General features: G+C 32.0%; 2 protein-coding genes across 15 annotated transcripts in view; one reads left to right on the forward strand and one right to left on the reverse strand.

Moving 5' to 3' along the window:
- The window catches only part of LOC127070416 (band 4.1-like protein 4), a 72,825-nt gene that overhangs the window by 44,096 nt on the left and 4,313 nt on the right, over positions 1-24,416 (reverse strand). For 2 of the 11 annotated variants that reach the window (XR_007784503.1, XM_051008361.1), the window contains exons 1-2: positions 2,371-3,111; positions 2,155-2,283 (exon numbers count right to left, since the gene is read on the reverse strand). The exons of 1 other annotated variant lie outside the window; for it this stretch is intronic. The gene's annotated coding sequence lies outside the window, so the exon portion shown is untranslated. Of the gene's footprint in view, positions 1-2,154; positions 2,284-2,370; positions 3,113-4,279; positions 5,231-5,325; positions 5,541-24,416 lie in introns of those variants that run through there. 8 more of the 11 variants (XM_051008356.1, XM_051008354.1, XM_051008362.1 and 5 more) reach the window with 8 other exon arrangements.
- Positions 6,014-24,416, forward strand: part of LOC127070413 (thyroid receptor-interacting protein 11-like) — a 37,860-nt gene continuing 19,457 nt past the window's right edge. Inside the window, exons 1-3 of one of the 4 annotated variants that reach the window (XR_007784500.1) lie at positions 6,014-6,328; positions 6,845-6,924; positions 12,878-12,952. Coding sequence is in view for 2 of the 4 variants with exons in the window: in XM_051008328.1 (XP_050864285.1) it covers positions 6,226-6,328; positions 6,845-6,924; positions 12,878-12,952 (258 nt within the window). In the remaining 2 variants the exon portion in view is untranslated. Of the gene's footprint in view, positions 6,329-6,844; positions 6,925-12,877; positions 12,953-21,503; positions 22,132-23,118; positions 23,461-24,416 lie in introns of those variants that run through there. The other 3 variants (XM_051008328.1, XM_051008331.1, XM_051008329.1) reach the window with 3 other exon arrangements.

Genomic DNA, 24,416 nt, shown 5'->3' on the forward strand with positions numbered 1-24,416 from the left:
CTCAACCTCAACTCTAACCTCTCTTTTCATTTCTCTCTCTCTCTCTCTCTCTCTCTCTCTCTCTCTCTTTCTCTCTCTCTCTCTCAATATCTCTTTCTTTGTTTCTCTTAAAAACCGATCACAATCGTATTCAATGCCAATGATTATCGCATAATCGATAAGGATGTCCTTTGAATTAGTTAAAAGGATTTTCCTGATTCCCATTCCAAAGGATATGAATTTATACAGAGGATCAATTCCTTTCCGAATTGCAACAGAACGAATAAGAAAAGAAATCTCGAACGTAATGAGTAACGACTGGATCAATGATCCTTGTTATAATCTAAGAATCGTTCGATACCATCGAGATAATTTCGAGTGTAATAGAATCAATCGATCGGTTGTTTCTTATGAAAATGTAAAAAGAGAAATAAATGAGAGAGACGGATATAGAGAGAGAAAGGGAGATATAGAAATTTTATATAATACTTCTTTTGAAGAAAAAAAAAAAAAAAGAAAAAAAAACGAAACATGTTTGTTTTATATAACATTAAAAAAAAATATAACAATCGTATAGATTTTCGATTTCAAAAACTGCTTCGTTATAACCTAAGAATCGTTTGATATTTCGATATATTTATTTGAAATATTCAATCATTAAAATTTAATAAAGATAATATACAATTTCAATAAGAATAAAAAAGAAATAAAAATAAAAAGAAATTAACCAAACTTTATATACAACCTTTAAAGAAAAAAGAACGATTACTTATTCTTAGATTTTCTCTTTCAAAGAGACATCGTATTCGAATACTCTGAAAGAATGTGGAAGCAACGCGTTCCCGTAACTCGACGATTTTTATTTCCCTCACACGTGCATGCACGCGACAGAAAAGAAAGAAAGAAAGAAAGAAAGAAAGAAAGAAAGAAAGAGACAGAGAGAGAAAGAAAGAAAGAAAGAAAGAAAGAAAGAAAGAAAGAAACGCATGGCTATGTCCGATGCACAAGACAAGAGCAATTCTTTTTCCCATCCAAGAATTCCCTTGAAATAGCGACGATATAACCTTGGTATGTAATAGTGAATACCCCCATTAGCCATACCATTGTCCTCCATAAAGATACAACAAAATAAAAAAAAAAATAAAAAGAAGAAAAAAGAAAAAGAAAAAGAAAAGGAAAAATCTCGTACGTCTACCATGAAATTTTTCAAAGGACTTAATTACACCGGACGTGTAGGTCAAAGGTCATTACATTTATCGTGATTCAATTCAATTCAATTCATTTCATTTCATTTCAAGTTAGATCATATTGGTCGAATAATTTATTAAAAAATAATTATATATATATATATGCACGTGAGAATATATTTCCATGTTAAGTAGTAACACGAATTTTCAAAATTCCCGCGCTTTCAATTCTCTCCAAATTTCGAACATTTATAACCTCTATGTAGAAAAAACGTGATATAATTGTAACGATGATTCGTGATCTATCGAATAGAATTGATTCGACTTGTGATAAAATAATCGTTTTCTATTTTTGATGTATAATATGCATTGAAAAAAAAAAAAAAAGAAAAGAAAGAAAAGAAAAATATTGCAGATACTTGTAAATATATTCATCTTTAAGAACTTCATTATTAGCCCATTTTTATATTCTTATTTTTGTAATATCGAGAACAAAAAACCAATAATGTACGTATATATATATATATTCGTCGATAAAAAGACGAATAAAAAGCTATATATATATATATAAAATTCTAACAATAAATTATATAATAAAATAAATCCTTCGAACGTAATACATAACCACTAAAAAATGTCGAATCTTAAATTATATCGATTTCTTTCGTCATACAATCATTTCGATATAACATTCACGAATAAAGATTTGTACGAATAATTTTTTCTATATATTCATTCAATATTTTTTATATATTTCCAATTTCATTTCACTTTTCTATACTATGTATATATATATATATATATGTATATAGAACAAACTGACAAAATGAAGGTTTGAAATTCGTTGGAACGAAAGCACGATCGCAAATATACGAAATGAAATCGTTACTTTCAAACGTTTCGATATATAAAATTCATGCGAATGTGTTCGATGATAAAAAAAAAAAAATGAAGAAAAATGAAGAAAAGAAGAAAAAATGATGCTCACCTCGATCACCAAAATCGGACGACGGATCCACCAAAGAGAATCGTGATCGTTCAACGTAACAGAAGCAGAAACAGTAACGGCAATATCGGCGGCAGCAACAGCAGCCAATCATCGTCGAAGGATTTTCTTCTTGAGAGGAATACGAAAATATATATATACATACATACATACATACATACATATATACATATATATATATATAAAATAAAACCCTACGCGGTACGATACTGGTCGTATCCTCTTTTTACTCGTAAACGGGGAACTTATTTCACCGGGTTAGAAATTGTCGATTAACGAACGTGTCGATTTGAAAATAAATAAAAAGAGATGATAGAAAGAGTAGAGAAAGAAAGAAAGAAAGAAAGAAAGAAACAGAAAGTGAAACAAAAAGTAGAAGAAAGAAATAAAGAAAGTAAAAAAGAAAAGAAAAGAAAGAAAGAAAAGTGTTCTTTAGTGCGGTTTTATTTCTCACTCACGATGGAGAACGACGAATGAGAATAGAAAGAAATGGAAGAAAAGAGGATAAAGAGTAAGAGGAAGAAGAGTAAGAAAAAAGATCAGAAACAGAAGAAGAAAAGAAAGAAGAGTAGTCAGAAAAAGAAGAAAAAGAAGAAGAAGAAAGAAGAGGAAAGAAAAGACAGCGTGACATGTCAGTCAGGTGGCAGAGCGCGTTTGCGGTGCGCGCTATCGTCCTCGTCGCGTTCCTCTGCGTTCTGCGGAAAGATTCACGTTCGTAGGAACTCGCGCGAAAGGAAGTAAGAAGAGCGAGCGAGCGAGCGAACGTATGAGCGTACGAACGAACGAACGAACGAACGAACGAACGACGAACAAACGAACGACGACGAACGAACGAACAAACGAACGACGACGATCACGACGACGACGAACGAACTAGCGCGAACTAGCGCGAACGAGCGAACGAACTCGAAGGAACTTCGTGCCTCGCCGGCTCTGAACGACCTCGCTGATTGGTGGCCGCCGACTCCCCACTACCTTCACTCTCTTTCTCTCTCACTCACTCTTTCTCTTTCTCTCTCTCTCTGTCTATCTATCTGTTTCTTTCTGTATATTGAAGAAAAGGACGAAGAGAACGTTGATCAGGGCACTGCCTTCGTTCGAATGAAACTGAACCGGAGTTGAGTTCTCGAAGGATTCGGATATGCCTCTGGCTAACTTCTTCTTCTTCTTCTTCGTCTTCTTCGTCTTCTTCTTCTTCCTCTTCTTCTTCTTCTGTTTTATTTTTCATCCTCTCTCTTCTTCCTCTTCTCATCTCCGATTTATATTACTATTGCTAGCACTGCTCCTACTAATAAACTACTACACTACTACTTATATTACTACTTTTTCTATCTCACTTCCTTCTCAACACCTCGCACTATTTACTTTCTTCTTTCTTTCTTTCTTTCTTTCTTTCTTTCTTTCTTTTTCACACTCACTTTTAATTCGAAATTAATACCGCGCGAAGTTAACTCAATATAGTCCAACGACGTTTATCGACGAGTACCAACGATCAAAATCGAAATTATCCCATTCGAGATTTACAAATGGCCGATCGATTACATATTCCGACGAATTAACCTCGAAACGTTTGACTCACGCATCACACACACATATACACGTACATACGTATGCGCGTGATTAATATTCAATATCCATCCGCGAATATAAAATATTTTTCGTAATAAAAATTTATCGTCATTCCCAATTGATTTCGCCTTTAATTTCCACTTTCTTTCTCTTTGATTTTCTTCTTTTTTCATCTCTCATACCCTCCCTTCCTCCTTTTCTTTTGATCAAACCACGTGCTATAAAAACGAATTAACGATGAAGGGTCTCATCGAACGTTGATTATTTTTCGTTTCAAAAGATAGAGTGTGAGGAGGAACAGTAAGGGGAGGGTTGGACAGAGAGAGAGAGAGAGAGAGAGAGAGAGAGAAAAAGAGAGAAAAAGAGAGAGAGAGAGAGACCCTCTTGAAATAATTCTCGATAACTGTAATGTATTCTCTCGAGTATGGCATAGCGAAGCGTTCAATCCCTCTCTTTCGAACATCTACTATCTGTTACTACTACTACTACTTCACTACTATACTACTACTAATACATTACTACTACTACTATCACTAACCTTTCTCCAGTAAAGAGTCTCCGGTCTCGTGCCAGACGTGCTTCCTAATGCCTCGATGCGAATAGGGAAACAAAAAAAAAAGAGAAAGAGAGAGAGAAAGGAAAAACAAAAGAAGTAAAAGAAAAAAAAATGTGGAAAAAATGACAAAAAAAAATGAAATAAAAAAGAAACAAGATAGCTAGGCTTCTCGTGGACTCTCTCTCTCTCTCTCTCTTTTTCTATCTATCTATCTATCTATCTCTATCTCTATCTCTATTTCTCTCTCTCTCTCTCTCTTTTGCGCGCGCGAGTGTGCACACCATTAAGATATTCCTCGAAAGTACGATATAGCGATCCTCATGTCTGCGAATTCATCATCTCTTGCTCTGAACTAAATGAAAAAGGTAATGCTCTTGTTACTTTGAGAGAAAGAGAAAGAGAGAGAGAGAGAGAGAGAGAGAGAGAGAGAGAGAGAGAGAGAGAGAGAGAGAGAGAGAGAGAGAGAGATGATAAATAACTACGAGGATCGACTTGCTTACTATTTTTTACAAAATACACACATAAATCGAAGAAAATCTAAATTATATTCTTTTTCTAGTTTTTCTTTTTTCTTTCTTCTTTCTTTTACTTAATTTTTTTATATATGCTCGAACGAGAAATAAAAGAGTTATTAAATTCTGATGAAAATTAAAATTGAAGTTTTCAATGACCGTAGCAGTAGTTAGTTTGACATTTGCGAATAATGCACGTTTGTTTCTGTTGTTAATATCGTTATTGTTGTTGTGTTGTTGTTGTTGTTGTTGTTGGTATTATTTTATTCGTTATTCGAGGCAAGAGACCGTAATACGCTCATACATAATTTTCATAAAAACATCGTAACCTTTTAATTGCTTATGTCCGTTGGGTATTTAGCGAACTGCAATTTAAGGCCTTTTTTCTTTTCTTTTCTTTTCTTTTCTTTTCTTTTCTTTTCTTTCATATATACACCACGTATGTACGTATATACGTTTATTTTTTTTTCTTTTTTTTTATACTCGCTCGATATATATATATATGTATATACTTACGCATATGTAAAGTGGAAAAATATATGAAATTCCGTATTACGAATTCCAAGATGAAAAATTTTATTTCGACTGGAATACGATCATTGCGGTGGAATATTTCTCTAAATAAATAACTATCGATCTTTAAAAATAGATAGTTTTCAATAGTAACAACGAAAGTCGCGACGGACGTGAATAATAATCGAGGATATGTCCGACGAAATTGTAATAAACTGTTAGAGAAGAAAATTTGTGACGATGCGCGGAAATGATTTAACTTTTTATTAATCCAACACGAATTAGTGTCGCCATCTGTAGACGAAGTGTACCAACTAAAAGTGTCGATAAACGTCAACGCATAAGAATTTATTAACATCCAGTGATAAGTAGAGCAAGACGAGTTATCCAGCGACGATAATAGAAAAACTGTAATTTAATGATACCCAATGTACGTGTTAGCACAGATGGCGCTTTTAACGCATGCGCATTGTCGATATTACCTAAACAATTTTCAGAATGAAAATTCCAACTTAATTTTTTCTTTCTCCCTTTTTTCACGCTTAAACCAATTAACAGAAAATTGTTAAATAAATTTAACAGGATTATTATTTTTTTTGCAGTTACGATACGATAAAAATTATGGGACTATTTTTTGATCGAACTGACCTCTGCTGTAAATAAATAACAAGCTCTTAACCCATAGTAATTTTATGGTCAGTGTTGTCGGCCATGTTTATAAGTGCGTTCGTGTGTTGTATTTTGTGAAGGTTAATGGAGTCTTTCACGTCATCATGTTAATTTAATGTTTACGTGATAAATAAGTCAATTTCTGTAAAAATATGTTGTGTACGTGACGTCAAATAGATAATCAGTTTTGTGTGTTTTAAAAAGTGGGTTTAACGGTAAATATCATCGTTTAAAATGGCGTGGTTTGGTGACAGTCTTTCTGGCTTATCTCATTTAAAGGGCCAAATTACGAACTTTACGAAGGAGGTACTTTCCGAAGGGATTGTCAAAGAAATTGGTATGCAATGTATTTTCAATTGGATCAAATGATAACGATAGAATAATAATGATCTTTTCAAAATTATTTCGTAAAAGAGCGAGGAAGAATTTTTAAGGTTATTTCAGGCTGTCAAAATAAGAGTCTGTTTTACCGACGTAGTAACATCGACGTAGCTTATTACTCTTAGCGGGAAATTCGTATTCTCTTCTTTTCATATGTTTACCGATGAAACGATAGGAAGTAATGCAAGTAAAAAAGAAGAAGAAAAAAAAAGTAAATAAAAATAAAATAGAACAACTAGACAATGAGACAGCACAATTTTATCTTTCAGTGCCTGCCTCGTGTTATCACTGATCAAATTATATACTATATATAAATATTCTATCGTTCTCTAAAGTAATAGCGAAAAAAAAAGAAAAAAAAAGCCATGAAAATAACGTACGATATTTTTCAACGTTCTACGTGACTTGGGTAAACAGTGTTTCTTTTTTTTTTATCTTTCTTTTTATCTTTTTTTTTTCTTTACCTTCCTAGATGATCAAACGATGCAATTGAAAGAAGCGAACGAACGGTGCATACAACTGCAAGAGTTACTGGACACGAAGGACGCCGAGGTGAGTATTCTCTCTCTCTCTCTCTCTTTTTTTCTTTTTTTTCCTTTTGTATAATCCTATCTCATAATTAGTTTTCTTTTTTTTCCACGCACCAAGTTATATCATATCATCCTCTCATATCTCTCTCTCTCTCTCTCTCACACTTTATAAATTGAAATTTATCAAAAATAATATTTAAGTTTTTTACGTTATCAGATAGAACATAAAGACCCTTCTTCGCTTAGGGTTTTCGCGATAAAAAATAAAAGAGAGAGAGAGAGAGAGAGAGGTGGTGGTTCGGAGCGGGGGAAAAAAGAGAGGGAGAGAGAAAAAAAAGAGAAAGAAAAAAAAACTGCGGCCGATTAGAAATGATTTCAACAGATGTCACTCTCCCTAATATAATCACGGACGAGTGTAAGGCAAATACATTTAACTTATCTACCATATTATACAACCCTACTACTGACAAAATCCTTTCAACCCTCGTTTTTATTATGTCCCACAACTCCTATTTCCTTTCCTTTCTTTCTTTCTTTCTTTCTTTCTTTCTTTCTTTTTTTCTTTTCTTTCTTTCTTTCTTTCTTTCTTTTTTTTTTTTGATATTATTTACTTTTTACGTCCCAATGTAAATGTGCATTACAAACAAATATGGCGTCGCAACTATGTCCTATGCACGTATCGTTTTAATCGGATCCAGAAATTTTGTATTGTAATGTATCTCCTTTCGTTTCTTTTCTTTCTTTGAAACTTCTTTTTCTTCCTCCTTTTATTATTTTCTTTTTTTTTTCCTTACGTCTCTCCTATTATGCAAAAGAAAAAAGAACGAAATTTATCGCTTATCGAAATATCGAATATTTGAATACGCCTGATTTATATTATCACGCCCGATAAAAGAGATCGTATCTAATACAAAAAAAATTATTCCTCGTAATATCATTTCTATCGATTACAATTTGAAATATTCCAAAGTACGTCATTACATAGAACCTTATCGAATATTTTCTAAAAGATTACAATTTCTTCGTCGTTCGTTGCATTGAAGAAAAAAAAAAAAAAGAAGAAAGAGAGAAACAAAAACAAAAAGAGGAAAAAGAAAAAAAGGAAGGAAAGAAAAGAGAAGAAAGAAAAATTGCATTACGAAAATAAATGATCTACGTTTACGGTTTGTGCATAATGCAATAGTTTGGTATTGCATAACCTTCGACATCGTCTCCGTTCACAGAGCGTACACAGAAATAGTTCTGTACTTGAGGTCATTGAAGTCCCCTCTTCTTCTTAGTTCGTTCCGGTTCGCTATCGCGGCCAATTTGTGGAAACGCAGAGACCAAAAGCCTGCAAACGTGCTATGCTCTCTCTCTCTCTCTCTCTCTCTTTCTCTCTCTCTCTTTCTCTCTCTCTCTCTCTTTCTCTCTCACTCGTTCTATGCTTTTGTGGTTAGCCCTCGAAGGCATACTCTCCCGTTGTGTTTCGTCTACACGATAGAATAGCTTGCCGATATCGCGAGCTTTAGTCTTTGCGTTTAACAATGTCCACTGTTCGAGACAGTTGAGAAAGTTTTCGCTCACGATAATAACGGTTTAATGGTCCCCGATCGATTTTTCCAACCTTTCCTTTTGTTACCGAACGATCAACATTACGACGACAATGACGACGACAACGACGACCACGATGACGACAATAATAGTTTTCAAAAGTATTCTACATACTTCTTTTTATAATTTTCTTAAAATCGCTTTCGTCCGACTCTTTTGAAATATTTTTCCTTTCTTTCTTTCTTTTTAATCTAGAGAATTTTCTTTTTCTTTTTTTTTGTTCAGAGTAGTACGCCGGCGCCATTTTCATGTACAAGATTTTTTTTTCTTCTTTTCTTTTTTTTTCATTGATTCTGTCAAATTTTTAGAATCCTTTTTTCTTATTCTATAGAGATTTTTGTTACGTATATATATATATATATATATTTTTTTAGTATAGAACGTCAACGTTATTTTAAAAGAGACCCGTCATAAGTTTTTATTTCTCCGATTAATTTTCCTTCTAATTTTTTATAGTCATTTTTCTTTTTTTTCTTTTTTTTTTAAATATAAAACACCGACGACATTACGCATAAAAGTATTTCATTCTTTCTAATATTTATCTATTCATTCTTTTTTATCAAATTTTATTAATATTTCATTGTCGAATATGACGAAGAAAAGAAAGGATGAAAATATAATCTCGTAAGATTAATTACTTGATATCGTAAAAGCTGCAATTTTATGCAGAAAATATTGTGTACGTATTATTTGTACATATACATATATAAATATATACAGGTACACACACACAAACACACACACACACACACACACACACACACACGCACAATGTGTATACGGTACACGCAAAGTTATCGACAAAATGGCCGCGCCTAGTTAAGGGTTAACGACTGCTCACTTTGAATGGAACGACACGGAACGACGTTGATTATGGCAACTGCCTCGAGTTTATTTATATTACTATACGTTGTGTTTACTCTCTTTCATATTTACATTATGATATTAGAGGAAAAAGAAAAAGAAAAGAAAAATAAAGAAAACACGAAAATAAAAGCAATAATTAAAAAATGAGAATAAAAATAGAGAAAGAAAATTCTCAAAAAAAAAAAAAGAGAAAGAAAGAAAGAAAAAAATCTCGTATCATACTTATTCATAGATAAATCAATACGTATAATTTTTAACCGAGTAACGATGGAATATAAATAAAATTATTATAAACGTATCGATTCGTTCATCAGTTATAATTTTATCGTTTATATTATATAGATAGATTTTATTATATATATCGCTCGATAGAGACTCAAATCAAATTTTTCCTGCAACGCGCGAGAAAAATATTATCGATACGTTCTTATCTCTTTATCGATCTAATAAAAACTTTATTTCATTTTATTTATTCTTTTTTCTTTTCTTTCTTTTTCTTTTCTTCCTTCCTTCCTTCCTTTCTTTTTTTCTTTCTATTTTCCTTCTTCATTTTATTTTACATAAGTACCACGTTTGTAAAATAAAATGTATATTCACGCGAATCTCTGCGACGTATTCGAACAAATGGATGTCGAATATTCTCGATTAAAATTAAAATCAAAGAATTGCGTCGTATAATGTCACCGTATAGACGACTTAACACTTACATATACGGTGGGAGAGAGGAGCATCCGGTAATTTTACAATATACGAAAGAAAATTTTCATTTAAAAAGACTTAGCTAATAGAACTTTATATACGTAATCGATTTTTAAAATAATTTATATATATATATATATATGATATCAATAATTAATATATACATACATATATGTGTATAAAAATCGTAATGGTCGACTTATCGACCAATTATATCGATTGTAATTCATTCGATATTAAAATGGCCCACTCACGTATATGTATGTGATTTTCTCGAGTTAAACGAACGTGAATGTTACGATTTCAACTAGTATATCGTCATTTCCGGTTAATTCGTAATACGCATGCACCGAGTTAGAAAGGAAAAAAGAATATATGTAAAAAAAAAAAAAAAATACGACGACGACGACGACGACGACAACAACAACAACAACAACAACAACATTCACCGACATTTTACGATGACACAGAGAAATATCGAGCTTTGTTTGTGTGTGTGTGTGTATGTATCTGTTACAGAACGGATTAAAAGTTACTAGACGGTGATTAATTATTATTAAAAAGAAAAAAAAAAAAAAAAATCGTTTGCATTTGTACGATACTTTTTAAAGTAATCTTTCTTCTCGTATTGTCGAAACTAAAAGGATCCTAGCTTGTTAAATCAGAAAAAAATCGATTGGAAAAAAGAAAGTAAGAAAGTAATATTGAAAAACGTCTAATAGATATTTTTTTCAATTGTGCGAGAACATCTTTGGCCCATCTGGGAACTTTTAACCCAACCTGTACCGTTACTCATAGAAATCACATCGTAAAATCCGTTCTATCTTTTTCTATTTTCTTTTTCTTTTTCTTTTTCTTTTTTTTTTTTTATGTACGTACACGTCATTTACTCATTCTCTCTCTCTCTCTCTCTCTCTCTCTCTCTTTCTCTCTTTCTCTCTAACACGGATCTATTTCCAATTATCTCTTATCTAGAAATTACACGGAACTCTAGATATAACTCGTTTCTAGTAACTAATTCCCCTTTTAAACGTTACTTGTTAGGTTTATTAAGAGAAAAATAAATTCTTAGTATTCATCAGTCCATTCATCGATTCTTCGGTATTATTTTATGAATCGTAGTTAAAGTTCGCGTTAACGATTTGGAGAACCAAAATGGCGATAAATGCATGAATACACGCGTATGTGTATATCTATGTAACTATTCATTTACGTATCGATTTTACGAAATCATCATTATCTCTTGATTATAATTATCGAATATATTATATTACTAACTATCAATTAGTTCATTAATCTCATTAGTTAACTAATTGATTAATTGAATAAGACTAGGAATAAAAAAGGAAGTGCAAAGACAGAAAAAGAAGATACAATCGCGAGAAATAATTTCTTTTCCCTCTTTTTTTTCTTTTTCTCTTTCCGATCATCAGGGAGAAAAATTAAGTGAAATGATTTCTTTTCTTTTTTACACGTCCAATTTTCTTCGTTATCACGAGCATCATTAGATCTATAAAGAAGCAAAAAAGAAAAGAAAAAAAAAAAAGCATTCTATCGAGAATGCAAGCAGTACGATGCAGTTGATGAAAACCAAAAGGAAAACAAAATCGAAAGACAAAAAACAAGAAACGAAGAATAATCGCGAGGAATAGTTTCCCATTTTTTCTTTTTTTAAATTCTTCATCGAATTTTCTTTCGTTTCTTTTCCAATTTTAATATTTATCGTTATTACGAGGATCGGAAGAGTAGAAAAATAAGAATAAGAATAAGAAGAAAAAAAAAAGAGAGGAAAAAAAAAGAAAAAAAAATGTTTATCGAGGATGCACAGCGCAGCTGGACTACATAGGTCCCATCTTTTTGAACGTCGTTTACGGGATTTTTTTGTAGAATAGGAGAGGTAAGAGTGGGGATCTGGGAGGTGTGGGAGGTGGTGGGGGTAGTGAGGGAGGCGAGGGAGGAGAAACAACGTATGGTAAAAATACGATGAGAGAGGAGGAGAATAAGATCGCACGGCTGCTCGAGTGGAATAGAAGCGGGTCGTGAAGGGACGGTGGTAAGGATGGATGAGGAGAGGGTAAAGCATGAGGAGAGGAGAAGGGAAGATAGGCTAAGGGGTGAGGATAAGGGGGGCAAAGATGGAGGGAGAATTATCGCAAGGCAAACCTGAGATAAGAAAGGCAAACAGAAACGCGCTCATCGCGTCGTTCACCGCGTCCCTATACCACCACCACCATACCATCACCATCACCATCACCACAAACACCACCACCAGCATCACCACCACCACTACTACCACTACCACCACCGGACTTCCTTCTCTGATTATGGTTACCAATATTTAAGTCGACACCCTGATTACGAAGCGTTTATTCTTTCTTTTCCTTTTTTTTTTCTCTTTCTCTCTTTCTCTCTTTCTTTCTTTCTTTCATTCTCTCTCTCTCTCTCTCTCTCTCCCTCTCCCTCTCTTTCTTTTTTCTCCGTTTGTTTGTTTGTTTGTTTCTTTCTTTCTTTCGTTACTTCTTTTTCGTTTTTATCGTTTTCTTTTCTTTTTCTTTCTCTTTTTTTTTTCTTATTTTTTTCTTCCCTCGAGAATGAAATCGAATTAATAGAAATAATTAAAGAACAAAAGGGAGGGGTAGAGGAAAAGAAATGGAAAAAAAATGAAGGAGAGATTACAAATTGCGTAATGCAACGTGAAAACGTTACTTCGACCGTTCTTTTTCTTTTCTTTTTTTTTTTTTTTCTTTTTGCTTTGCCCTTTCCCCTCTCGTCGCTTTTAATTTTCTAACTCGTTCTCCTAATTTTCTTTTCCACAGATCTCTGTGTTGCGCCGACAAAATTGCGAGCTGCAGAAAATCGTTCTCGAGTTGGACACGAAAACGAAAGTATCGGTGAGTTTTGAAATATTTGCTCGCTTGAAAAATTTATGAGTAGACTTTTTTCGTTTCTTTAACTGCGCCTTTCGTCGACTTCTTTTTTTTTTACTTTTTATTTTCTTTCGTATGAGTATTATCATTGATGATGGTGATGATAATGATAACAATAATAATAATAATAATAATAGTGATAATAATAATAATAATAATAATAATAATAATAATAATAGTAATACTAAAAGTTATAATAATTGTTGTTATCATCATTGTTATTATTATTATTATTATTATTATTATTATTATTATTATTATTATTATTATTATTATTATTATTATTATTAATAATACATAATGTATAGTACAAGAGTCCAGAACTAGAAACGTTATTTTCTTACTCAGCACACGGAGAGTCTCCGAAGCCGAGCGTGACAGCTGATGAGGCTGATAATATAAAACTGCCGAACGCGACACACTCTCCCCTTTCTCACTTCGTATTACGCCAACGACTGCAGCCATAACTCTCTTTATCGTTCTTATCGATATGGTTAAAACCGTTTTCACTAACTCGTTTCAAGCCGACGTTTCAGGTCACATTCCTCGAGTGTTTCGTAATTGGGCATAAAAATGGTTCCATCTTTCTTTCTTTTTTTTTTCCTTTTTTTCTCAACTTTGTTGTTCAACTTACAAAATTAATCATGAGAAGGCCAAAAAATGATTATCGAATGCTAAAAAAGAAAAAAAGAAAACAAGAAACATTACATCCTATACAGAGAATTTTGTTCTTAAGAGAAAAAAAAAAAAAGAAAAGAATAGTAAAAAGAAAATTAAATGAATAAATAAAAAATCATTAATGCAAAGATTTGCTTTCAGTTTGTTGTTTTTTATTTTTCTTTTTATAAGAAGAGAGAAAGAAAAAAATGTAAAAAAAAGAAAAGAGAGACGGAATGAATGAGAAATCGTAAAGAACGATGGAATTTCGATAATCGATTTAGAAGATATTCTCGTGGCTGCTGTCGATCCTTACCAACGAATTATCACCTTTTAGAACGTATGTATGTATGTATGTATATAAGAGAGTTGGTTTGCTTTTGCGGTTTAGTCCGACCTAGAAACCGCCTAGCCTCGACTCCTGCAACATGTACATATATACTTGCATTCATATATGTATATATATATATATTAATATAATTTCATCGTTGTTGTTGAAAAGACATTTTTAATACTTAGAAAATGAGATAACTCATTGTTAAGTCCAATAAATACTGCTAATACCTCGAGGTTCTCGTCAAATTATTGTTAGTTGGCCATTATGCTGATGTAATTAAAGAAAATAAGTTTTCAACATAAGTTCTCGACGATTATACACACTATATATATATATATTTTTTTTTTTCAAATTATCCTTCCCTTCTTTTTTTATTTAAGAAAAGTAAAAATAATATTAATTCTTCTTTTTTTTTTTAACAATTCTATTTGTACTATGTGCGCATGCCTATATTTTAACCAAGCCTTCTTTCCTTTTCTTTATTTTTTTCCTTTTAGTCTCACGTAAACGGTCCAAGAAAAAAAAAAGCTTGCTAGAAATGCGAGATAAGAAGATAAGCGTCGCCTTATACCCTATTTCATATCTTGGACCAACAAAGGATCGGTCCTGCTTCGTGTATGCTATAATACATACATATATACATACATACATATGTTTCTTCACGTAACAAATCCTCCGAAAAATAATAATAATAATAATAATAGTAATAGTAAATTTTATTTTTTAATTTATCTTACATCTCCTTCGGATCTTTGTCGAACGTTTGTTCAGTAATAATTTTCTATACAATTTCATAAATATATATATATATATTATCCTGATTTAATATTATATATACATATATATTAAATTTAAGTATGTTAATATCAATCTTAATGAAAGTAATATATTATCTATTATATAATATATAAAGTAATAATGAAAGTAATATATATCTCATATTATCCTCAATTATTGAAAACATTTCTTTGCTCCGTGAGTTATTTCCGTGAAAATAATGCGAGTAATGTCCGACGTATTTTTCAAAATGGCGGATCACCTCGATACATCGCCATATTGAATTTTTTTATTTCACATAAGATCGAGACGATATGAGTGAAGAGAATAATGAAAATGCACCAGAAAAGAAATATTTGGATTGAAAGTAATAATTAAAACAAAAAAAAAGAAACAAAACAGAACTAGATAAAAATGTTTCTTTTTTCTTTTCTTTTTTTTCTTAAATACAAGAATAGTTCTCCATTCTATCTCAAAGAGAGAGAGTTATTCGTTCGAATGAACACTCGAACGAGCTCGTTTAGCGCCTCGAAGATATACTAACTCGTGCACCTTCCTTACGATCTTTCTCTCGTACATCGATTTTCTTATTTTTCTTTTTTTTTTTGTATTTTTTGTGTTTTTGTTTCTCTTTCTTTCTTTTTTTTTAAGTCGCCAAGTAACGAGACGCTAAAAACGGTTGCACGATCCTACGCGGTTCTCGATCTTCGTCAAAGAAAGAACGTAAAGAGAAAAAAAAGAGCAAAAGAAAAAGAGAGAGAAAGAAAGAAAGAAAGAAAGAGAAAGAGAGTAAGAAAGATAAAAGGATTTTCGTGAGAGAGACGCGAAAAGGAATAAGGAAACGAAATGAAATGAAACGAAACGAAACGAAACGAGAATATGTATAAGGAAAGAAAGAATGAAAGAAAGAAAGAAAGAGAGTGAATGATAGGGGAAGAAAGAAAGAGAGAAAAAGAGAGAGAATTCCACGTGAGGTGACTCATATCGCTTCGAACTCACAGGTTTAGTAAACGGAGTCCTTGAAGTCGATCGAACTTTTAATGCACCTGAAAAATCGTTTCTAACTCACTATCGCTTATCGCTTAACCGTTGCAAACTCGTTCCCCCTTAATTTTTTTTTCTTTTCTTTTTTCGTTTTCTTTATTCTCTTTCTTCAAAACCCACTTCCATCATAAACGCAACAAAACGATTGTATTATGATATATCGCAATGGATATTCCGACATTTTACTTGTCGGAATCTTCAAACGAATAACTTTTTTTTTCTTTAAGCCTTCGTTATTCTTAGAAATAGTCCTTTTCTTTCCTTTTGCTTTTTGTTCCTGCTTGAACGTGATCATTAATTTGGAATTATAAACATTTTCGAGCAAATAGAAATGCATATTTATGTAATATATTTATGTAACATATTTATATTTTTCTAAGTATAGTACTAGTAATATACTTATTCTATAAATTATATATATATATATATTTTGCATAAAAATATTCTATTATCACATACATACCTACATTTTCCATATTATATATCCGATCTATACGCACGCGTATCTACGTATATATATATATATTATGATTCAGAAAGATAATTATTTCCTATTACATACAAACTATTTTCCAAAGAATTTAATATATGCTGTTTCATACATTTTAACAAATGAATAAGACAGCGATAAATTTAAAGTGATAGAAGAGGGTATGTACATCCACACGTGTTAAACTTTACGAGTGAAACGAGTAACTCCTATCCAATTTGAAGAGGACATATCTCTCTCTCTCTCTCTCTCTCTCTCTCTCTCTCTCTCTCTCTCTCTCTCTCTTTCTCTATCTCTTATTCTCGCGAAATATAATCGATCAAAAGCTTAACAACAGCTGCTCGCAGATGAGAAATAGGTAAAGGAGGAAGAGAAGCAGGAGGGGAAAATGGTGATGGAAGTAGAGATAGAAGAGAGAGGGGGGTGTAGGAGGCTTTAGTAAAATTTTTTCTGATAAAACATACGATAGCTAACGATAGGCCAAAAGTCAAAGAGAAAGAGAGACAGAGAGAGAGAAAAAGAGAGATGGTTAGGGCCAAAGGGGGTGATAGTGACTATGACTACCCTTAGGCTATAACGATCGCCTCTATAAATGCATGTGCGTTAGATGTCTCCTGCTTATGACGTACTATACTTTGGCTCGATTGACAAGAAAAAGAAAGAGAAAGAAAGAGTGAGTGAAAGAAAGAGAGAGAGAGAGAGAGAAAAAAGAAAGAAAGAAGGTCGATGAAACGTATGTATATATTTCAATACGCATTATTTTCATTGATATAATTCATTATATATAATTCCGTTCTATATATGATATTTTATTAATATTATATTTTTCTAATTAATATATATAGACATATATACTTTTTTATTTCTCTCTCTCTCTCTCTCTCTCTCTCTCTCTCTCTCTCTCTCTTTTTCTCTTACTAATCTCTAGTCTTTTGTTTATCCTCGACATGGTATATAACTTCACGCTCGATAGCCACTCAGTTTTATCGACTACGACTATAATAATAAACAAGAGAGAGAGACAAACAGAGACACAGAAAAAGAGAGAGAGAGAGAGTAAGAGAGAGAGAGAGAGAGAAATCATTCAAATCCGTTTGTAATGGCATTGAAACGAATATTACGATGTGAAATTATAGCACGTTCTAATATAGAATCGTTCGATAAATTCTGAGTGTTATCCTTCGTTGAAATTGTGTCAAGACTCGTTACTGCATTTACAAGTGAGAGAAATAAAAAGAGATGAAGATAGATAGATAGATGGGTAGATAGATATATAGATGTTTATATATATATATATATATAATATATATAGACAATAAGTGAACGAATAAAAAGAAAGAGAAAAAAAGAGAGAGAGAGAATATATGTTTACATTGTGTTTACTCGTCGTTTGTTTACCATCTTCGGATAATATCCGACAAATACTTGAAGTATTCGATTGAAGTTATCGAAGGACACGTATAATTGTATGTATGTACGTGCACATACATATATATATATATATATATGTATGATGTATGTATGTGTATGTATGGATCATGAAATAAAAAGAAACAGAGACAAAAAATAAAACAATTCGAAAAAAAATATATATATATATATTAACAGTTTAGAAATAGATATAACTTTTCTTTCGTTTGATAACACGTAAGCGAACTTAGATATATAGATATGTATATATATGCATAATTTCAAAAACGCAATGTCGCCATAAATAAGCGGAATAGCTTTTCGTTAAAGGCGATACATTAAATAGAATACGTTTGCATAATTTATTCGCGAATGACATATACATATATAATTATATTTTGTGTATGTGTGTTATATATACAGAGTAGTCGAAAAGTTTCTAGATGGTTCAAAAACTTTTTTACGTAATTTTAAAAAATGGATTGATCTATTTCAAAATATTAGACTGGTGGTTAGTTTCGCGACGTAAAGAAAAAAAGAAGAAGAAATTCGCCAATAATTCTGTGGAGAAAAAAATAGATTAGTTAATCTAGTATTAAACAGTAACCTAATTTCCAATATAGAAGGAGAAAGAGAGAAGAAAAATGAATTTACAAAACTCCTAATCGATGATTTCAAAAAAAAACGAAAATACAAATTAAAAAAGATAGAAAATGCGTATAGGGAAAATACGATTAATAATAATAATAATAATAATAATGATAATAAAATAACAATAAAATAATTCAAGCAAAACGCGTGTGAATAATAAATTGCGAAGGGTGAAAAAGAAATTCATCGCGTCACCCTCGAAGAGTCTCGACTGCTTGAGGTAAAAAGAAAAAAAAAAAAAAACAAGAAAAAAGAATGAAGAAAAAATAGAGAGAGAAAGAGAGATTACACGTGGATGTAGACTAATCCGTAAAAAGAATAAGAAGAAGGGGAATCCGACGATTAGCATAATGTCGTCGGTAATATACCTTTTTCTCGCTCCTCTTTCTTTCTCTTTTTAACTTGTCAACCATCTCCCTACTCTCTACTCCCGCTCCCACTCTTTTCGCTCCATCTCTCTCTCTCTCTCTCTCTCTCTTTCTCTCTTTCTCTCTCTCTCTGTCTCTCTTTTTCTTTCTTTCTTTCTTTCTCTCTCTCTTACTTGTCTTGTTTCCTTCAGCTGCGCCCGCAGCACCCACTCACATGGGGGCCGATAAAAATGTCCTGCCGTTAACGGCGACGCGTTGTACATTCGTACTCGAACGCACATCCGAACGGAAAAGGTAGCTAGCCTAATTACATTATTCATGATTCTCTGACTGCTTGCTTGCTTGCACTGTTCGTCGTCTAGACATCATATATATATATATATATATATATATATATATATATATATATATATACACATTTTTTGATATATAATATAATTATAACATATATAAAGTATTAAAGAAAAAGTGTATATGTGTGTATAAATCACTATTCAGTGTAGCGTATTATACATGTATTTTATATAATACAAGTATAATATATATATACAAAAGAAAGAGTATTATATAATAAATATTATACATAAAGAGTATTTTGTACGTATCTGTGTGTATTACTATTCGGTGTAATGTATTACACATGTATTGTATATAATACAAGTATAATATATATAAAAGATATAAAGAAAAAAATTATTATATAAGAAGTGTTATACATAAAGAGTATCTCGTGCGTACGCGCATGTATGTGTGTGTATATATACATATTTTTTTTATCTTTTTCATATAGATAATTTTCGAATAACAAGAACGATCGAACTTGTACGTAAGTACATAGAAGAAAAACGATATCTCGAAGTATCGAGGTCGAATATAGTCCCACGTCCAATCAGCGTACGCGTTACAAATTCGACTTGTACTATCGAAGACTCGCGAAGATAGAGCCGTTGTTCTTATCGCGAAAAATGGCTGGTCGGCCATTTTGAAATTCACTTTTCTTTTCAAAGTTCTGTATAGAAACGATGAAAATTGGTGCGGTTCTCTTTCTTTTATTTTTGGATTTCTTTTCTTCGAATTGTAATCGATAATTAACATAATCGTACGACATTAAAATGTGACATAGAAATGATTGATTTTCGTACGATTTATTGTTAAATAAACAATATTCGTGATTTGATATTTAAACAAATTCTTTTACTTTTTCTTTTTGTTTCTTTTTTTCGAGTAAAGATCTTGCTAATATGTTAGTGATCTTTACATATAAGCACGCGCACACATCGTATAGATCTTTCGTATGCATTAGACGCTCCCTTGTCGTCCATCAGCAATAGCAGCTCCTCTCCCATCTCTCTGTCTCTGTTGTACACGTGCGTGTATATAAACGAAATTGCCTTTGCGTTTTCCTTTGCGGCATGGGGTTTTTACCTACACACACATACACACACACACACAAAGATGTGTATATATATATATAAATAGATGTGTGAGCGATGTGTTTATGCGTGCCAGAACCAAACGCACACGACATCACTACTACACACTTGAGTTTTGTCATCGTCCCGTCGTCGTCTCACTTAATAGATTCTATGAGGAAAGACTAGGATAGTAGACGTATGTGTTACGTACTATCAACGGATATCGATCTATCTATTTATTTATCTATCTATCTATATATCTATCTATCTATCTATCTATCTATCTATCTATCTATTTATTTATCTCTCATTCTAAAAGTATAATAATTTTAGGTAGAAAAGATTAAATGACAATACTTTCATTATTAGAAAAATTCTATCTATTTTAACTTTTTTTATTATTGATTCCAAATCATTCTCAATTTTATTATTTTATTATTTCATTATTAAATATATATATATATATATATATATATATATATATATTATATGGAATTATTGTATAATATATTATATATATTGTATGTATTGCTTTTTAACCCGATAAATTACATAAGGCCTTATACATATACGTTGTACAATATGTTGTATTGTACTATATTCATATCGTATTATAATTATTGTACAATATTTATTGCTATTATTAATTAATTATTATATCTAACAATGAAATGAAATGTTCATTAAGATTAATTCATTATGACATCATTGATGATTCCTATAATGGAAAGTTCACCCTTGGTGAACTTAATGAAAACTCTCCTCATAGTACTTCTCTCTCTTTCTCTTATATATATATATATATATATATATATATATATATATATGTACATACATATATACATATATCTCTTCCCTCTCGTATCTATATAGAACGTAGTTCTCGTAGTAAGAGAATAGGCTATCGAAGGGCATGTAGTCCGAAGCTTGTTGCGGCTCGATGCATTAGCTGTTGGCAAGCGTATCGTTCTCTCTCTCTCTCTCTCTCTCTCTCTGTCTCTCTCTCATTCCCAATAAGAAAGCCGAGAGAGAGAGAGAGAGAGAGAGAGAGAGAGAGAGAGAGGGAGAGAGAGAGTATTCATTGGAGGAAGAAGAACAGGGAGAGTATAGGTCCTGAGATATCGATGGCTAGTCCTGTGATGTGTTCTCACACATACACACGTGTAACCATAATTGTGTTTGCACCGTGTCGATCGCACTGCGTTTTCTATGTATTAGTAAAGTGCGTAAAGATATAGATGTATGCATATATATATATACACACACACATATTATATGTATATATGAGATGTATATTACGTGTCATGTGTGTATACATACTTACATCCACGTATTATATATACGCACATATATACACACGGAACCACCTCTTGCTGCTGGTAGCTGGCACTCTAGGTGGTAGGAGGAGGAGTCCTAGCGAACGCACAGTCGTTTCTCGACGCTCGTACAGTGAACGTGTCCTCTTGACCGCACGTGACCATCCCTTTTCTTGTGCCTATACTAGTCTCTCTACCCCTCTCACCCCCTTATAAATCCTTTCTTCTTCTTCTTCTTTTTCTCTCTTTTTTTTATTTCATCTTTGTCTTCTTTTTTTTCTTTTTTCTATCTTCCTCTCCCTCTTTTTAATTATTCTTCTATCTCCCTTCCTTCCTTTCCTCTGTACGGATATATTCGGTTAAAAAAAAAAAGGAAAGAAGAAAAACGTAAGAAAGACGTAAGAAAGAAAGAAAGAAAGAAAGAAAAGAAATCTGTGTAAAATTTTTCAGTGATACGCGTAAACGCGCACGGTTTCTATTTTTTTTTTCTTTTTTCTTTTTTTTTTTTTTTGTCATTTTTCTTTTCTTTTCTTTTCTTTTCTTTTCTTCTTCGAGCTCCGAGAGAAGTTCGTTCGGAAGGGGAGAAAAAAATATTCCTATGATCAATGACGAGGACGTTTTCTTATTCTACGAGAAGAAAGAAGAAGAGGAGGGACGCAAAATTATATTTACTGTTTTGTGAGTAATTGAGATAGAACAAGATTTTTAATGGAGAATCAAAAAAAAAAAAGAAAAGAAAATTTACGTGATAGAAAAGAAAAAAAAAGAAAGAAAGAAAGAGGAAAAGGGAAGAATTGAAAAGTTCGTCCTTTAGATTCTTTTCTTTTTCGTCTCTTTTTTTTTCTTTTCTTTTCTTTCTTTCTTTTTTTTTCGTTTCGATTTAATTTAACATTCTTAGCGATCGCGTACCCGATTTGAAAAAGAAAGAAATCGTTATGTCCCTACATTTTTTTCTACGTGACTTATGTGTTTCTATTAATTCTGATAAAATAACAATGATGAATCTTCGGAATCGTGACATATCTGTTCGAGAATCGTTACGGCAGATAAAGTACTTGGATTTGGATTATTATATTGTACGACGCGTTCTCATCGCGCGATAAGAGAGAGAGAGAGAGAGAGAGAGAGATAGAGATAAATACGTAGAAAGAGAAAATATGATTCAAGAGACGTAATTTCCTTCTTCGTTGTTTTTCTTGCGAGTCTAACGATCAAGAGAGAGAGAGAGAATAATCCGGAGAGAAAAAAGAAAAAAGACACTCGAGTGTGCATCCAATTAAAATTGCATACAAAAAGAAAAAGAAAAAGAGAAAAAAAAATAGAAGGAAAAATCGTTTCGAAAAAATATGACAACTAATAAAATTAAATTGACAAAGGAGAAAAGAAAAAAGAAATTGCAAGGGATAAAGAATGATCGTAGAAAGTCGTGTGAAATAAAGTCAAATAAAAAAAGGTGAGCGAATAAAATGACCCAGAGAAAAAGAAATATGATAAAAGAGAATTTAAAAATTATTGCAAAAAATTAAAAAAAAAAATATATTTTTGGATAGCACCTTTTTTTTTAATCCATTCTTTGTTACCATCGTATGTATTTCATTTTTCTTCGTCTTTTTTTTTTTCGTTTTCTTCTTTTTTTTTCCTTTTTCTTTTTCTTTCTTGATAGTTACGCGATCATGTTACGGCATAATGAATGATCGCGTCCGTTTATCGAAGTGGAACGACGTGGTTCGTTCGTTCGATTGATTTTCCAAAGAGCGAACGAAATTATTCGACGTGTTTCTCCTTCCTATCCTTCCTCCTCTTCCTCCCTCTCCTCTCGAGAAGAGAGAGAGAGAGAGAGAGAGAATATGTACATATATACCAGGCGCAACAAGTCTCATACAGTATTTTCTCTTTCTAAACGCTTTGAAGCGTTCTCCAAACGATTTCAACGATCGATAATTATCGATGATCTGTTTAATCTCAAACGGATTATCTCTAACAAGAGTGATTTCATGGAATTCGATTGTAAGATTTATATTAAACGTCGATAATTCAGTTACGCTATAACTCTCTGCATGACTTGAAATTTTATCATTAAAAATAAATAAATAAATGGATAAATAAATGAATAGATAGATAGATAGATAGATAGATAGATAGATAGATAGATACAAGGGAAAAAAATTTATTATCTTTATTATCTTGTTCATATTTATGTAATTATTTTCGAGAAATAGACACATACATCTTATGTGTATTATTCATAATGAAGCTAAATAATAATCTCACTGTAATAATACTGATCTCTAATATGCAAAAATATTGGCCGCAAAAGATTGCATAAACATATTGTTTTCAACATCCAAAATGAATCGTCATACGAAGTATCTCGTTCTTTTTTTTCAATGTCTTCTTTCTGTTTTTGTCTCTCTTTTTCTCTCTCTCTCTCTCTCTCTCTCTCGCTCTCCTCCCTCTCTCCCTCTCTCTCTTTACGAGGACGATTGTTCAGAGCCTCGACTTCTGCTCTCTACGATGTGTGCATGACAATCTGTATGCAGAAAAAGAGAGAGAAACAGAGAGAGAGAAATAAGGTATGCACTCATGCTGCAAATGAACAAGAAAGAGAGAGAGAGAGAGAGAGAGAGAGCGCAAATGTTACGACCGGGATTAACGCGTTCTTGTCGTTATGTACAAATAATGCATAATAACTCGTTTTTCTCTCTTTCAAACTAAAAGTTACTTATATGTATATATTTATAAATATTCATACACACACACACACACACACACACTATTTTTTTTTCCATTTCTTAATTCTTCTTTTCTTTCTTAATTATTTCCAAGATCCTTTTTTCTTTTCTTTTCTTTTCTTTTTATTTATTTTTTTGATTTTGATGTTTCGTTTTTCACTTCTTTTTTATATAAATAAAATGACGAACTTCGCGACTCGAAAGATACGTCCATTTCGATTTTTTTTCCTC

This window comes from Vespula vulgaris, chromosome 18 (assembly GCF_905475345.1).
Source record: "Vespula vulgaris chromosome 18, iyVesVulg1.1, whole genome shotgun sequence".
NCBI lineage: Eukaryota > Metazoa > Arthropoda > Insecta > Hymenoptera > Vespidae > Vespula > Vespula vulgaris.